Here is a 17,948-nt window from a genome sequence, read left to right as displayed (position 1 = left end):
AAACACTAAATCAACAACTTCAAGCCAGTATTTAATATCACATACATACATACATACATACAGTTGGGGAGGCTAGGAACTTTCAATCAAAGACACTTCTGAGGAAAAAGTAAAATTGAAGTAATGTAAGATGGAGGTTTAAAAGGTCTTCACAAACAATCGTATCCTCCAGCAAGATGAACAGGAGACACAAAACCCACTTAGAGCCTGAAAGTCTGCACAGCGTCAGGCTACCTCTGAAGAGCATCATCAGGCATGCTATGTTTATTACATAATACTGCTTTGCCCTTGCATATCACCTTTAATCAGGGATCTCAAAGCACCACTGAGTCATCAGGGCCTTAACACACAATCTCGAACAGACAAGTAGTTACAGTTTGTAATTGCAGCTATTAATAAAACCGTGCCCCTACTTCAGTCCCCCAGTCCCAACACAGCTTCCAACCTTCAAAGAAAGCATTGCCCCAAATCACCTCAATGTGTGCCAGATGTTGTACGCCCCGCTTTAAAAAAAAAAAAGTCACTGGGCCTAAAGAAAGTAGTGGCACTGCTTTAATGACACAAATCTATTTCATTACAACTTCTCTGACAGAATAAAAGGCACTCAGGTGGGTGTAGCCTGCACTGTGTTGATGATGTAAAATGGAGGCTTTACAAAGAGCAAATCTTTGCCGGAGGCTATGAGCCCACAGATCACTCATCAAACAGGGGAAATAGCATTTGCAGTTCGGTGCAGAGACCTCTCCAGGCAACTTTGAGAACAGTGTAAAGGGAACTGTGACAGCCACTCTAGCAGGCAAGAGACCATTCCCTCCGTGCACGTCACGTCAAGAAGGAAGAACAGCTAAAAGGACGGAGCCGGGAGTTTAAAGACTCCGGAAGCGAAGGCTGTGTGCTGTGAGGCCGCCCAGGAGACAGACCCAGTGGTTCCTTTGCATTTGAATAGGGTATTAAGTGGAAAATCAAACAAACAAAATGTCTTTAAGCCAAGGTCAAAATACAGTTTAGGGTCACTTTTCTTTTAAAGACGTGTAAAAGAGGTCTCCCCACCCCCATAGAAATATTTGACATTTTAAAAATGTAATCATTAGCAAAGTTCAATTTTGGTTTTACACTGTAATACACATACATTTAAATGTCAACTTGACATAAGTGGGCATGATTACATTAACTTCAATTCTTTCTTGAACAGGATTATTCACCTCCCGGTTAAATGCCCTGGGGACTGCAAAGTGTCATTTCACACTCCCACAAACCCACCCCTCAGCACTGTAGGGCTACAAAGTAACTGTCGGTCAACACACAACCCTAACCTTTAGAAACCGAAGGGAAAAGGCTCAATAAACAAGAGCACTTTTTGTTTCCAGTTCTCGACGCCCAGTGATCCAGGCTCCATAAGCTGTTTCATTGGCTTAAACAAACAAACAAACAAAAACCTAAAATGTAACCCTGCTAAATCTCTGTTAACCAAGAAACCTTGGGATATCTATATAAAAAGGGGTCCTTTATGCGATCAGCCTGAACTCGAAAAACGTCCTAAATAGCTCGGGTCGCCAGAGCTATTCAGCCAGAGCTTTCTAAGGGCTCCCAGCAAGACTTTTCCAAAGAGGTGCTCCTCGGTCCCTGAAACGTAGCAGGTGTGCGCCTACTGCCCGAATGATTTTGTCTGTCACTGAGCGAGATCGCCTCTTCCTGCCCTAGGCATCCAGCACGGCGCCCGTCCCCGGCTCTGCCCACACTGGCCCTGACGTTTCCCCGAGACGTTTAAATCCAAGCCTAAAGAGCCTTCTAGCAACCGGAGAGGAATTTCCTTCGCTTCTAGCTGCATTTCCCTGCCTCCGGCGACTTAGAAAACAACCGAGCCATGATTGTTTTCTAACTCCCCGTGGTTAAAAAAAAAAAAAGCAAAACCACACCAAAACCCAATGTTTCCTAAAAATAATAATAAATAAAAAATAAAAAAGGAGGGGGAGGGAGGCCAGAAGTGCCAACTTCTCCAAGCCAAGCGAGGTGGCTTTGCCACCAGTGCTGTAATGCCCCCACCCCCGGCCCCAGGAACTTCGCCCCGACGCCGGTGTCGTTTTCGGATTAAATCAGATTCGAAACCACAATGCAATCCGAACGTCAGAACTTATCGTTCACTTACCATATCCGCCGGGACATGACTGGACATCTTGCCTTTTGAGAGTGGCCCAGAGGTTTACGCAGAAAACAAAAAACAAACAAAAAAAAAACACCAAACAAACAAAAAACAAGAGCAGAAGTGCTGGAGCTACGGGAAATCAAAAGCCTTCACAGTTCTGATCGGTCTGTCGCTGAGCTTTTCCAAAAAGGAGGGGAAAACAAAAACAACAAAAAAGTAGAAGTTCCGTGGGAGTCCAAGAGGTTCTGGGGCGAGAGGAGCGAGGGGAGTCGATCGTCAGCAGCAGTGGCAGCGCCGGGACCCGCCGCGCCAGGTGGACCGAGCCGAGTGACACACGGACATGGAGCGGGGTGGGAGGGGGTTAAATGCGCCGTCCTCCTTCCCCGGCCCAGGCGGTGATTCACACGCGCTCGCGACTCAGGTCCTCATTAAAGCCCGGCGACGAAGTGTACAGATAACTATGTGGCTACACATCGAGCGCCGGGCTGAGGGCGGCCGGGGCCGCCGAGAGGCTCAGCGCACGCCGCGGGGCCGCACAACCGGGCCGCGCGCAGCCGCGCTCAAGGGCATCGACTTCGCCGGCAGCCGAGCAGTGCCGAGCCGAACCGGGCCGAGCCGAGCGCAGCGCCGGGGGGCTCAGGCCGCGGGCGCCTTAGCGCAGCCGCGCGGCTGGGGCTGCATCGCGTCCGGGCTCTGGCCGCCTCCGCTCTGCTGCCTTCCGCGGCGTCTTCCGGGGGCTCCTCCCTCAGCTAGGGAACAGCTCCCTCTCAGAGCCCTGACTCTCCGCCTCCTCCTCCACTTCTCAATCCCACACGCCCCGGCCTCCTCCTGTCATCGCCTCAGCCCAACATGGCGGCGGTGTCGGCGGCCCGAGCCCAAGAACCAACTTGGGAATAGCGCCCCCTCCCCGGCCCCCCTCCCCCGTCCGCTCTCATTTCCTTCGTCACAACGGAGCCCTCTCCGAGCATCATGGGAAATGTAGTTCGTGCAGGTGAGGGGAAGGGGCCCGCAAAGGGCGTCCTCGCTCTCATCGACGCCACGCCCCCGCATAGCAACAGTTGCTAGGATAGGATAGCTCCCTTGTTTCGCCTTAACTTAGCAGCTCTGCCCAGGAGTTAGGCCCTACCAATGTCCTGAAATGCTATGATCATGGGGCTTGTTGGAGGAAAACAACTTGCACGGAGAGAATCCCTCGCGCACGACGTAGACACAGTTAAAATAGGACACTCCTTGGTGCAGGAGCATGCATTTTAATTCTTGAAAGTTCTCCACATCCTGCAGTCTCAAACCATTTTATTGAGTGAGTGAATCTTTAGGTCTCCTCAACATGACAGTTTGAAGATCTGAAGAAATCATCGATTTCCAATCAGGCCATGAAAGTTCAACAGAAACAAGGCTCTCATGAAGCAGAGGCAATGTTTGAACACATTTCCTGAAGACCCAGGGCCATAAAGCTACAATCTAATCGAAATGACCAGAAACTGTATTGGGCACAATAATGCTACCATGCGCGATCTGTAGCAAAGTCTACATGTGGATTCACCCACTTGCCAGCCTAACCCCTGTTTAACCCAGTGATGTAATTGTCTTATGAGTTTAAAACAGCATGATATAATGCTGGTGTTGGGAGATTTAGGCAAAAAAACATGTCTACCACGGATATAGGATTAGGATAGAGAAACCACAGGTAAGCAGTTGATTCTTATTCATATCTCAGGCCTTTTGGAAGGGCAGTCTCAACATGATACCTCCTCTCCCACCTCCAGCCGTGTGACCTCACCTGTGAAGCAGCCTTGCCTACCTTCCAGGGCTCAAGTCTGAGTGCCGTTGAAGATGACTTCATGCACGGCACAGACGTCATTTTGTAAATAACAGCACATCTTCTGACGCGGACTGTTGGTACTCATTCTCTCTCTCCGCAGGTACTCCTCGGCCATTGAGAGCTCAACCATGAGCTATGTGGTCCCTATCCTCAGGGAGCTCTTTGTCTAGGAGTCTGTGTCATCCCCATAACCATCTCCTCAGTCAGGTTTTTCCTCATCGGATGGGAACTCAACAGGACACAAGAGTACCTACCTGTCCCTTTGAGTGGCCACGCTGAAGACATTTCATGCACTCCTAGAGGCCTGAATCACAGAAATACAGACCCACTGAGGCTTCCATACTCTCGCTCTTTGAGCACCCATGGGTTCCGTGACTTGCCACAGTCTCTGTTAATATGGTCTCTCTTTCTCTGTGGTTAATAACCATAGGACCCTTCTCCACCATTTGAAAACCCTCGCCAAAGTTAATTTCCCATTTCACACCTATTCCCCCCCCCCCCGTAGTTTCCCCGAGCATGGGTCTGTCAGACCTAAGCGCTATTGAAAGGCAAGAGGCAGAAGGAGGCCGAACAAAGCAAAGCCCTCCACCAGCCCCAGTGCCAGGAATAGAATGACCCCTACTTCGAGCCCAAGACCAGCATTTCTGCTATAGACATCCTATGTGCCCCTGCCCCTTCTGTATAAGGCCACATCTTTCCAAAGTGAACTCACTGAGCCTGGTTGAATTTCTGATTACTCAAATAGTGTTACCAGCGAAACTTATAGAAACCTTTCTCGGACATAATTAAGGCATGAAAGACTGTGCTGTCTTTACTGTTGGCACCCAGGCTCTAGAGAGCAAAGGGAGAACCTGCGGAGAGGAGCCTGACCGTCCACAGCAGGGAAGGGTAACATGGTCTGCGTGAGACTCTATTGTCAGCATCACTCGGGAGGAAGTGAATGACACAGCATTTTTGACATGGAAATCTAACCTCACAAGAAATCAAGGAGCTAACTCTGCCACAAACGAGTTGTGTGGCCTTTGCTGATTGGCTCTGAGTTTCCGAGCCTCTGCCGGGGAGCCTCATCTCCAAGGGCTCTCCTAAGAATCTGTGATGACACTGTGGTCTGTCAAAAATAGCACCCTCGAGTCTGTGGAGATGAAAGGCTTTTCTGGAGGGGTACGGGGATGAAGAAAATGTCAGAAAATGAGGTGAAGGCAATGACCACAGCTGGGTGCGGTGATAACAGCCTGTAATCCCAGCACTTCAGAGGCCAAGGCCAGAGGATTGCCTTGAGTTTGAGGCCCTTTGAGGCCAGACTGGGCTACATATTAATAACAGGACAATCAGGGTTACACAACAAGACCTTGTCTCAAACAAAACAAAACAAAAATTTGCAAAACTGTGAACATTCTAGAACCTACTGAATTGGTTTAGAAGTTCTTTTTAAAAGCTTTTAAATTTTATTTGCGTGTGTGTATGTGTGTGTGTGCGTGCGCGCGCGCGTACTTATGGCTGTCCTTGGAGGCTGTTTAAGGGCATCAGACCCTCTGAAAATGGAGTTATAGGCAACTGTGATCCACCTTATGTAGGTGCTGGGACCTGGGTCTGGGTTCTTTGCAAGAGCAGCCAGTGTTAACCATGGAGACATCTCTCTTGCCCTAGAAGGTTTTTGTTTCGTTTTATTTTTTGTTTGATTGAAACAAGGTCTTGGTGTAGCCCTGGCTGTCCTAGAACTTGCTCTGTAGACTACGTTGGCTTTGAAGTTAGTTTTTCTTGGTTGTTTTGTTTTGTTTTGTTTTAAGACAGAATTTCGATGTGTAACAGTCTGGCTGTCCTGGAACTTGCTCTTGTAGACCAGGCTGGCCTCGAACTCACAGAGATCCGCCTGCCTCTGCCTCACAAGTGCTGGGATTAAAGACAAGCGCCACCACTGCCCAGCCGAAGTTAGTTTTCCATAGCAATATACACATAAACACACCTGACCCCCATCACCGCCTTAGTCGTGCAGCTCTGTGACATTACGTCCATTCATTGTGGAGGACTCATCCCCGCCGCCCCTCTACTCTTTCCTCTTCATCTCTATACTCAGTAGTCAATAACTCCCTACCCCGCTCCCTGCTTTCTCTTTAGACGATGGTTTTCAACTCTATTTCAGTACCTCCTGTGAAGGGAAAGAGCGTTTTTGTGAATGACCTCTTTCCTTATGCATAGTATCGTCCAGGTTCATCCATGTTGTAGTCTGTGAAAAGTTTCCCCTCATTGTTATGGATAAGCTATATTGTATTGTGTGCTTATCTATGGACCGACCCTCTCACTATTGATACGACTACATAAGTCATATCTCAATAAAACCATTTCCACAAAGTCAGCCCCAGCTGCCATGTAAAGGGTCCAAAGCAAGTCTCATCCCAAAGCCACTCTTTGTCTTCCCAAGGAACCCGGATGAAAGTGAGGCCGGAGAGGAGGGTGGAGAATGAAGTCCGGAAGGCCTCACAAGTAGGCTGCAAAATTAGCATAGGAGAAAAACCTGCCAGCCAGGGCAGCCTAGAAATGGCAGGAGCCACTCAGAGACACTGCAGAGTGTCTGAAGGTGACCTGTGGCTCACGTGCCTGGGTGGAGATTTGAGATCATTGAGCAGACACGCCAGGCGTGAAGCAATATGCTGAGCTCGGCGAACGGAGCGTTCACGGAAAAGCTTGTGCTGTGCCCCAAAGCCTCTGCTATGTGACATGGGAGCTCTAACCCACTGTCCAGTGCAGCTGCTGTGCTTCTAAGCGGCTCCGCTCCGGCCTGCTCCATCCTCTGCTACGATCCTAACAGTCTGTCCCAGCTTGTGTGACCATCAGTTTATCTCCCTGGTCGCTTTCTTGTTCTAAGACACAAAGGCCTGGAACCTTTCCGGTCATGCCCACCAGACCCAGATATCCACCTGGATCTATAGAATGACTTAACTTAGGCTGGGGAGACAGTTCAGTCAGGAAAGCATCCGTGGGACCTGGGTTAGACCACCTGCACTCACATAAAGCAGCCCAGTGCTCACAGAACCCTGGGGCAGGGGAGGAAGAAAGACAGACCCTCTAGCCAGCCACTGTAGCCAAAGGGTGATTTCTGGACTCGGAGAGTCTATCTCAAAACCTAAAGAGGAGAGAGGGTAAGGAGATTGCTCAGTACGGAAAAGCCCACAAAGCCCAGGAGCCCGAGTTCAGATTCTCAGAACCCGTGGAAAAGTCATATATAGTCACTTAAGGGTCTGTAGGAGACTCAGTGGGAGCTTGGAAGCTCACTAGTCATCAGCTAGCCTGAGTTATATAAGCTGGAAGAGACCATCTAAAATAGTAATTCTCAACCTTCTAATGCTGCGACCCTTTAATCCAGTTTCTCATGTTGTGATGTCCCCCAACCATAAAATTGTTTTCCTTGCTACTTCATCACTGTAATTTTGCTACCATTATGAACCATAATGTAAATATCTGTGTTTCCCACTGCCCTTAGGTGACCCATGTGAAAGGGTCATTTGACCCCCAGAACGGTCAACAAGGTGGAAAGATGAACACTGGCTAGAAAAGATCTGATGACCACACACAGGCCAGCGCATTCAGGAGCCAACAGCACAAAAATATGCATATATACTCACACACTCGTACATCACACAAGAATATGCATATATACTCACACACTCGTACATCACACAAGAATATGCATATATACTCACACACTCGTACATCACACAAGAATATGCATATATACTCACACACTCGTACATCACACAAGAATATGCATATATACTCACACACTCGTACATCACACAAGAATATGCATATATACTCACACACTCGTACATCACACAAGAATATGCATATATACTCACACACTCGTACATCACACAAGAATATGCATATATACTCACACACTCGTACATCACACAAGAATATGCATATATACTCACACAAGAATATGCATATATACTCACACACTCGTACATCACACAAGAATATGCATATATACTCACACACTCGTACATCACACAAGAATATGCATATATACTCACACACTCGTACATCACACAAGAATATGCATATATACTCACACACTCGTACATCACACAAGAATATGCATATATACTCACACACTCGTACATCACACAAGAATATGCATATATACTCACACACTCGTACATCACACGTGCACACAGACACATGCACACAAAGCATGCATATGCGCATATACATACACTCTTCATATCACATGAGTGAACATAAACTCTTGAGTCACACATGGGTACTCACACCCACACTCTTATACTTCCACATCACGCACATACAGACACAAAACACGCATATACACTCACACACACACACATTTAAAAAGGTGGAGAGTGGTTAAAGAAAACTCCTGTGGCATCCACATACATGTGCTTGCACATACAAATAAAACAAGCGTAAAATTAAGGGGCAAATGAACCATGTTTTCCTGCGAGGTATTTCTTTTTGTAGATGCTGTTCGCTGCCTTTTACAAAAGGTTCAGACAATAAGACAAGCCCCCCAAGATTCAGAGACAGGCTTCCACAGTGCCTGGGAGTGAGGGGACCCAGTGGACATACCACGTATCACGAGGTTGGGAAGATCTGGGCTTGGAATATGGCCTGGGCCACCTCTATCTGATTGTGCTCAACACGATCCAGTCTACAGGAGCCCAGAACCTAGCACAGACCAAGATTTTCCAGTTAACGTAAGTTTCCTCACTGAGTCAAGCCAGCCTAGAGTCACTCTAAATATTTAAGTGTAAAGCCATCTCATGCTTATGCAATGACCTGAGACGTAGAGACAAAAGATTCCATGAGTTTGGAAGCCTCTCTCCATGTTCCTATGAGCACCCAGCTTAGCAGGACAGTCCCCACCTCACTCAAAACCTTTTGATGCCCCCATTCCTCTCAGAGAGTGACCTCCAAGCAGCTCATTTGAATCACTGTCCCTTGTGATTGCCTCCTCCCTCTAGCCTTTCCTAACCCCAGTGTAAACCCCAACTCCTAATGGCCACTTACCCTGCTTGCACCGCTTGCAGGACCCCTTGAGACTTGGCACAGGCTTTCTCTTCTGGCCAGCCATCTGTTCACTCATCCTCCTCGTGCCTGAATGTCACGCACCTCAAGGGTGCTTGGCCTTGTTTCCCTTACCCTTCCAAGTGCCACTGCTTACTCCTATGGCGGCGTCCATGACCTCATGACATTGTGCTCAAATTTTCACCTGGTCTGTATCTCCTACTGGATCTCAGTAAAGGACAGTGGGGACAGGGACTTGGCTGGTGTCAGGGAGAGGTCAATGTCTTGTTAGATACGGAGGAGGGAAGAGCAAAGAGTGGTGGGACTTGATTCTCCTTGGACCGATGAGCTATGGCCACAGGTACCTTTACAAACACATAATGGTTTAAACTGAGTGGTCCAAGAACCCATAGACACTAGAAGAGGGTTGCTTGTGTTTTGTCCTATTCCAATGTCCCGCAATGTGTTTCTTCCTGACATGACCCCACCTTTGTCTACACGGTAGGGGTCACCAGAACAGCAGTGCCTGCTGGGGAAGGAAGCTTAGCAGTGACATCATCTCCACCTCTTTTTTTAAAACAGATGAGGAAATGACGACCTCTTGAGAAGCAGTCACATTTTCTTGGTGACTTTTAAGGCACCTGAGAATGTGTTGCCTCTAAGATGTCCCGAGAAGCAGAGATAGAGGAACTCCTTTGGCGCTTTGGATTTGTTGAGTTATTACATAGCTTTATAAAAAATCATGACAAATATGTCCCCAAGTATAGAATTTACTACCAAATTAGTACCATAAGACACGATGGTCATTATTCATGGTTTACACTGTCATAAGCAATCATCCCACAATTATAAGGCTATTTTATGAAAGCATGTTAATGCCCAAAGTCGTAAAATTCTCAAGACATTTTCAGACTCTGTGTAAGCAATATACTCCCCTCGGTCTAGGCAAACAAATTCTCCTTAAGACTAAGGTTGGAATTGTGTTTCTCTTGGGCCCCAATAAACTCTATCCCGGCCATGGTATGTAGTTTTGTGTTTTATTTCTATGTTTTTGTTGATAGAATTATTATCCATCGTTATTCTGCCCATTCAATTTTTTTCTTCTGCAGTCACCAAGGGGGACACCGAGTTCTAAGTTTCCATAACCCCAGTGCCTGAGAAGCTAAGATAGGAGGGTAGCAAGTTTGAGGCCAGCTTGAGCTCCAATAAATACATAAGTAAATGAAGCTACTGAAATTATATTGACATTTCGAAGAGCTGCACTGAGAATTGTGGTACATTTCTCCAAACCCAGCTTACTCTTGAAGGTTTTCCATTGGCAAGAGGTCATGACAGTTGGAAGATGGCTACAGTCAAAGAGTGGCCTCTTTGTTGCCGCTGACTCAGTTCCCCAGTCAGGCCGTGTTGGGCAAGGGCCCACGTGTATGTGTGGATTTCATGACCATGCTTCCTAGACTGAATAATCCAGTTAGCATGACCCTTCTTCAGCTCACTGACAGAAACGCCAGCTCAGAACCTATCCTCACCAGATCACAGGGGCAATGATACAAAGAGCTGATCACCCTCTAGGCTGGCTGCCGGGAACCTGCCTATCAGATTACAGGCTCATCTTTTCTGAAATATTCAGTGATGATTAATTGATCAGGATGTCAACCTTTGACTTGATGCCACAGAGAAGAAAGGACCTGAAATGAACTTAAAGGAGACAGAGAGAGAGAGAGAGAGAGAGAGAGAGAGAGAGAGAGAGAGAGAGAGAGAGAGAGAGAGAGAGAATATCCTAAGAGTGTATGCCTGTTTTTCAAAACATGATTGACATTTACTAGATGTGGAGCTGGGTAACTGTAGAAGGAGCTGCGGGCCGCCGGCTAGCTTTACCCGAAATAACAACACACAAATTGTATTCTTTTAAACACTGCCTGGCCCATTAGCTCTAGCCTCTTACTGGCTAACTCTCACATCTTGACTAACCCATTTCTAATAATCTGTGTGGCTTACTGGGAAGGATTCTAGTCTACGTCCATCTTGGGCCAGAGCTTCATTGCATCTGCCCCAGAGAGGAGAGGCATGGCGTCGGGCTCACTTCCCTTCTTCCCAGCATTCTGTTCTGTCTACTCCACCCACCTAAGGGCTGGCCTATCAAATGGGCTAAGGCAGTTTCTTTATTAACCAATGAAATTAACTCCTCCATCAGGTAATTTACTTGTTTTCCTCATCAATCAATGATTTAAAAAAAATATTAAAATAGATCATTTCTTCAAAACATACAAGTTTGAGTCTAGAGAGATGGCTCAGAGGCTAAGGGTCTGATTGCTTTTTCAAAGGATCAGCACCCACATGGTGGCTCAAGACCACCTGAACACCAACTTCAAGAGATCTGACATCCTCTCCTGGCCTCAGTGGACACTGCATGCACATAGTATACACATATATACATAAAATAAAGATATTTTTGAAAATCATTCAGATTTAAAGCTCAGGACACTTTCTAGCTTGTCATAAGCATTCAATAAGTTTCTGTTAGAATCGTCTTAATGAAGCAAGCTGCTTCTTTTTACATGTGCTAAGACCTCAGCCGAGCCAGCCCCTCACACTGTTTTTACCCACTCCTTCAAGTCCAGTATAGTTCTACCCACGCTGTCTGCCTTCCCTTGTAAAGATCAATAGGAATGTATTATGAGAAGATTAGCTCAGGGCTAAAACAGTAAGCAAACAAGGCTGGGAACGTACATTCAAACTGAAAGCCCAATAGATGCCCACTTCACAGAGGACAGCATCAAGTCAGGGACTGTAGGGATTCGGAGCATGTGCTTGGCCATTGGCGTCCACCCTTACATGTTGTAGTTCATAGGGAACCTTCCCCTCTACCCGCTTTAGAGAACCGCTCTGTCTCAGAAACTTTTCCCAACAAACCAGCCTTCCTCTCTCTTACAACTGCCTGCTTTCTTTCTCTCCTGGCTCTTCCACTGAGAGTTGACTGTAGAATGCATAATTCATCCAAGGAAATGGTAGAGGAATAGGGAACACGATTGATAAATATGCCAGCAAAGTGGGCAAGCTGGCTCAACCCCACACAAACTAGGGGACTCCTCCTTAGAATGGAAACACGTTGCAATTGTCTTTAAAAAAAATACAAACAGAAAAAACAGACTAACTTACTTCTGGATGCTCTCCTCCAGTCTCCTCCCCTCTTGTTCCTATCCTTAACATCAAGAATCTCAATCAGCCACCCTCAATATCCCAGGCTTTCACATTCATGGAGCTACCCAATGATGGAGGAGGGTCATCTTTCTATCTGTTGTTTCATTGTTTAATTAATAAAAAAAAACTGCTTGGCCTTTGATAGGACAGAAAATTAGATAGGCGGAGTAAACAGAACAGAATGCTGGGAGAAAAAAGCTGAGTCAGGCAGTCGCCATGATTCTCCCACTCCAGACAGACGCAGGTTAAGATCTTTCCTGGTAAGCCAGCTAGTGGTGCTACACAGAATATTAAAAATGGGTTAGATCAATATGTAAGAGTTAGCCAATAAGAGGTTAAAACTAATGGGCCAAACAATGTTTAAAAGAATACAGTTTCCACGTAATTATTTCAGGACATAAGCTAGCCATGCGGGTGGCCGGGTGCTGGGGACGCAGCTCTGCCGCTCTTATTACAACAGAGTGGCGCCCAACGTGATGGACTAGATCCACTTAAAAACCTGAGAGGGCTTTTTAAAAAAGGGAGAGAGAGTTTAACCCAACTATTTATTGAAAAATATTTGAAAAAGGAATCAGAGTTGCATTTGCACTGAATAGGTGCACACTTCCCCGCCCCCTTGTCTGATTCCCTAAATACCACAGAACATCTACTTGGGCAGTATCTCTACCATGTGAGGTCTTACATATATATGACATGTGACTTAAAGTACATGAGAAGATTGTGTAGCTTGCTAGACAATACTGTGAGATTTTATAGGGGTGCATGAGCATCTGAGGGTTTGGGCATCCACGGTGATTCTATAACTACTCATGATGAAACACATTGCATTCTTCTGGGACTCATAGCTCCTGCATGGTGGCATAGAGGAGGGGTCACCCTGACACCCACATGCATGGTGTCCCCGGGAACAGTGTAGCAGCCAAGGTCAAAGCCATGCTTTGGGACTCTACTCAGGAGCCCCAAATGTCAAGGAGCATCTAACTTCTCACATCCTGCACACTTCACTTTACCTCATGAGCTAAGATGCTCAACTGCCAAATACCAAGGACGTCTTTCCTGTTTTGTCACCCTTGGATCACTGCCCCGAGTTCTTGACATCATGGGCCGCTCCCTCACCTGTGAATGAGCTCTGGAGTCAGAATGGATTCCAGCTTTGCCACTCACTGGTCCCATGGACACATTTACTGAATCTAGGTGAAATGTGAGCGTCTAGGCTGTAAAATATGGCCATCAACTGACTTTGTTTTATAGGGCTGCCGTGAGGGCCAAAAGAAGTGGGTTGGAAGGCATTCAGTACAGTGCAGGAGAGATAAATGTTAAATCACCATGATGGTTATCCTTTTAAGAGTGACACGGGGTTTAAATGAGGGCCCCCTTTTCTTGTTTTTTAGACCACCTCTTCCTCCCTTCTCCACTTTCATTAATGTCTATAACTGTACTTGACCCTTGGATGTGAATGTTCTCCATCCATGTGGCTAATTGTCGGCTCTTCCCATTCCATCCCTCCCTTCCTCCCTCCCTTCTTTTCTCCTCTTTTTGCCAGTCTGAACATCTTCCATTCCACAAGCTGCCAATATCTCATCGACACTGTCTGATTTCACTACTCAGGCAAAGCCTAGACCCTTGGGCTTCAGCCAGACACCCTGGCTTCCTACTAGACCTTTTATGAGTTTGTCTGGCTGGAATCCCAAAGCCAACGCATTGCAAAGCAAAGCAGCCCACATTTGTCCTAAGCCTCCCTCTCCACATTGTCGTTCAACTTCTGTTTCCTTAGCATTTTCCCATGGCTCAACTCCAGCACCCACATCCATCCTACCCAGTCTATCTCTTGATATATCCGATGCTGGCCAATTGCATTTCAGACCCATCTTTTCATCCTTAATTTCTTTTCCCACCATTTTCCCTGAGGTTGATCTCCACCTATAATGTGCTCCTGTGTGCCCAGGCTCATATCATTTAGTTAAGTCTGGGTGTCAGAGGTCCCAGGTACCAGACAGAATGGTCACTAATCTGTGGCAAAATGTTGAAAATAAGGCAATGCAGTTTTCACATAGAAAACATTTTCAATTTACACAGTTTCTCTTTATTTAAAAAGAAGATTTTTCCTTTTTTGATTTGTGTGTGTGTATGTGTGTACATGTTCGGGTGTATATATGTGTAATAAATGTGTGTGCACATGTGTATGGAAGTCACAGTCCTGGGTGTGGTTTCCCAGGAACAACATCTACTTTAAAGTTTTTGGTTTTGCTGTTTTAAGGCATAGTCTCTCTCTCTCTCTCTCTCTCTCTCTCTCTCTCTCTCTCTCTCTCTCTCTCTCTCTCTCTCAATAGGTAGGCTATGCTTGCTGATCAATGAGTCACAGGATCCCCATATCTCTTCCTTGCAATGCTGGGATTGCAAGTATTGGCCATAGCACTAACCTTTAATATGGGTTCTGAGGTTTGAACTCAGATCCTCCTGGTTGCAAGGCAAGAATATAATAACTGAGCCCCCCACACAGACAGATGCACAGACACACCCCCCCCCCAACCCTTCCTTCCTGTCTTTCTGATATTAAATTATTGCTTTTGAAGCTTGGACCCATCTCTAGTCCATCAGAGATGGGAGAAATATTCATAGCCCCAAGGCCTGACCTTCCAGGGGAGCTAGTGGAAGTTAATGGTTGCCAGAGAAAGCGAAGTCTTTTTCTTCAGTGGTGTAGTTGCTGGTTAGTTGCAATAAAGAACTCTTCACCTATGTTCACACAAGAAACCCTGATTAACCTCAGTAGGACACACACACACACACACAGAGAGAGAGAGACATACATATAGACACACACACATAGACACACACATATACACATATGTGAACACACACACAGTCACACATATACACACATAGCTGGATGGTGGTGGCACATGCCTTTAATCCCAGCATTTGGGAGGCAGAGGCAGGTGGATCTCTGAGTTTGAGGCCAGCCTGGTCTAAGAATGAGTGCCAAGGCAGGCCCCAAAGCTACACAGAGAAACCCTGTCTCAAAAAAACCCCAAAAAACAGAGACACATACACACACATACACACATATGTACAGACACAAACACATACACACAAATACAGATGCACACATGCACATACAGATACACACACATATACATACTCGAGAGTAGAAGACACATTGGGAAGAAGAGGTCCAGTGGGAGTGGGAAGGAGACAAGAGAGGGCAATGGGGAGGTGAATCTGATTAAAATATATATGTACATAGCTATGGCATTATTATAGATTTTCTTGAGCCTACATATAAATACACATATTGCACAGAATACAAGTATATTATCTGACAGATATCCATCATCCTGTGGGCCAAATGATCTATATGAAGGACCCCAGTCCCAATTCAGGGCTGCCTCCTTTCTGTCGATCTGACTCCAATAGCTTTCGACCTTTCACATCTGCAAACTCCACAGCCCATTGCAAACACTGTACTCGTCGCTGGTCCTGCCCAGGCTTGGATGTCCCTGGCCAGCTTGGTGATCTGCCTGTGGTTCACATCTATGATAGCAGCCCCCCCCCCGCCCCCGTGATCCGATGAAGGCTATTATGCAGTTTGTTTTTAATCTGAAAGAACATTGATTCAGCAACAATGACACATTTTAGAATTATAACAGAGTAAAAAACAGCCAGTTCCTCAGTGCTTCCAAACTCAAATCAGAAACTTTGCGGCAAAATGGATGGGCTTAGAAGGTGTAATAATAGAGGCTGGAGAGATAGCTCAGTGGTTAAGAGCACAGGCTCCTCTTCCAGAGGTCCTGAGTTCAATTCCCACCAACCACATGGTGACTCACAACCATCTGTATGGGTTCTGATGCCTTCTTCTGGGATAAACGTGTAAATGCAGATGAAACACTCATTAAAATAAAATATATAAATCTCTTTAAAAAAAAAAGATGTGACAATAAACAAAATTGGCCAGTCTCAGAAAGAAAAAAACTGACTGCTCTCCCTCATATTTAGATCCTAGCCTATAAGGTAACCATGTGAAAGAATCTAAAAGCTCAACTTTGCTGTCAAGATTTAAAGAATGCTAACTGTTAAGAAGACGCTGCAAATTGGATTGTTAAACAGACAAGATAAGAAAGTGTTAAAAAAAATTGGTTGAGTTTGTTTTGTTTTTTTTTTTTGTTTGTGTGTGTGTGTCCTTTGTTTTTTCTTTTTTATTTCCCCCATCTGAGAGTCTCCTGTCGTTTTCCCGTTTTCCCGTTAAGAAAGCATTCCTTCATCACATTCGTTGCATTGTCTCGGAAGCAGGAAAAACAGAAGTGGGGAGGGGGTGGGGTGGAGGATAAGGTTGTGGAGGTGCAAGGGTGGGGATGGGCTTGGAATGGGGTGTGGGTGGGAGGTTGCTGTTTGTGACTGAAGATCAAAGTTGACCTCTGCCCCTGGAGGAGGCACAGCCTGGCTGTTTCAAAGTTCTGCAGGGACTTGGTAGATTTTTCTCCAAACGTTCCTTTCTATGTTGTTTTCTCTTTTGTCACCTGCCTGACCCCAATTGTACACCAAGTGACATTAAAGTACAAAGAGCAGTGTACTTCAGTGGGGTGCTCGTGGAAGAGATGGTAGCACTGTGGCTGGGTGTTTCTCTGTTGTTTTTAAGTTCAATTGTATATACAGGCGGGTTTGTGTACATTTTTATGTGACCACCAAAGCCAGAGACATTGAATTCCCCTGGAAGAGGTTTAGGCCAGAGTCACTTGAAAAGGACAGTCTCCAGCTGGTTGATCTGCCTGCAGGCTGTGCAGTATGCTTCAGGCTCCCAGCTTTGTGGCTGTCACCTGTGCTCAGGTGGGCTTTGGTGATGCAGCCATCTTTGAGTCATGTCTATACCCTTAAGTAGCTCAATAAAACTCATTGGTTTACCCAGTTTGACTCGGTGGTATCCATATTTTGATCTGTTGTGGGTTCCGTGTCTAGGGTGAGTGAACACAGTGTGTTGTGTCTCCTCAGGTAACATGTTGTTCTAACATGTGCATGTGTCTATCGGAAATGACGGCTAGAGACTCAAGCAGCTCCCCTCCAGATCCCAGAGTTCAGGTCTGTTTCTCTTTGAGAATAGTGGAGAAGGGCACAGTTAGGAGAAATACCATTCAAGCAGAATGTGGTACACGCCTGTAATCCTGGCCCTGGGGAGGCTGAAGCAAGATGATCTCTTTGGGTTCAAGGACAGACTGAAGTACGCGGTGTGCTACGGGACAGTCTAGAACAGAGTGAGACACTGTCTTGAAAGGAAAATGAAAATCTTTTTAGAAGCACCATATGGCCATTTGTACTGACTCAGTAATGCAGAGCTGAGTTAAAACCCCAGAGCAAAGGCTTCCCTTTCGGTCCCTCATGCCTGGAAGCGTTTCTCTTCCACAGACAGATGAAATGGGCAAGAAGTTCCAGGATCCAGAATTGAGTCATTAACATAGTGAAATGCTGGCTTTTGGGTCTCTTCTAAGGATATGATATATTCATCAAATCCACTTGTCTTTTTCCTAGAAAAGTGTTTCTGTCTTTATATCAATATGATCTTAGGTGGCTCTGCATTTGAGGAAGTTTTATAAAAAAATGTAATCAATGTTTATTGTTTATTTGAAAATGAATTACACCACTAACATTTAAGATAAAACAATGGCAGGTTTGGGCACTTCTCCTGGCATTCTAACTGAGCAGACCCGGTGACTCTTTACCCTTTCTTCTCTTGCCCAGACCCAAGGACACGAGTAAGTAGATTGTTTGCCA

General features: G+C 46.0%; 1 protein-coding gene across 1 annotated transcript in view; it reads right to left on the bottom strand.

Annotated features, from left to right (window-relative positions):
* Positions 1 to 2,886, bottom strand: part of Ubl3 (ubiquitin like 3) — a 41,042-nt gene extending 38,156 nt beyond the window's left edge. The window contains exon 1 of the mRNA XM_075971900.1: positions 2,147 to 2,886. Coding sequence (XP_075828015.1) covers positions 2,147 to 2,173 — 27 coding nt within the window. The 5' untranslated portion in view covers positions 2,174 to 2,886. The remainder of the gene's footprint in view (positions 1 to 2,146) is intronic.
* Between the last annotated feature and the right edge of the window lie 15,062 nt (positions 2,887 to 17,948).

This window comes from Microtus pennsylvanicus, chromosome 1 (genome assembly GCF_037038515.1).
Source record: "Microtus pennsylvanicus isolate mMicPen1 chromosome 1, mMicPen1.hap1, whole genome shotgun sequence".
NCBI classification, from domain to species: Eukaryota; Metazoa; Chordata; class Mammalia; order Rodentia; family Cricetidae; genus Microtus; species Microtus pennsylvanicus.
This window is presented reverse-complemented; position numbering and strand designations above follow the sequence as displayed.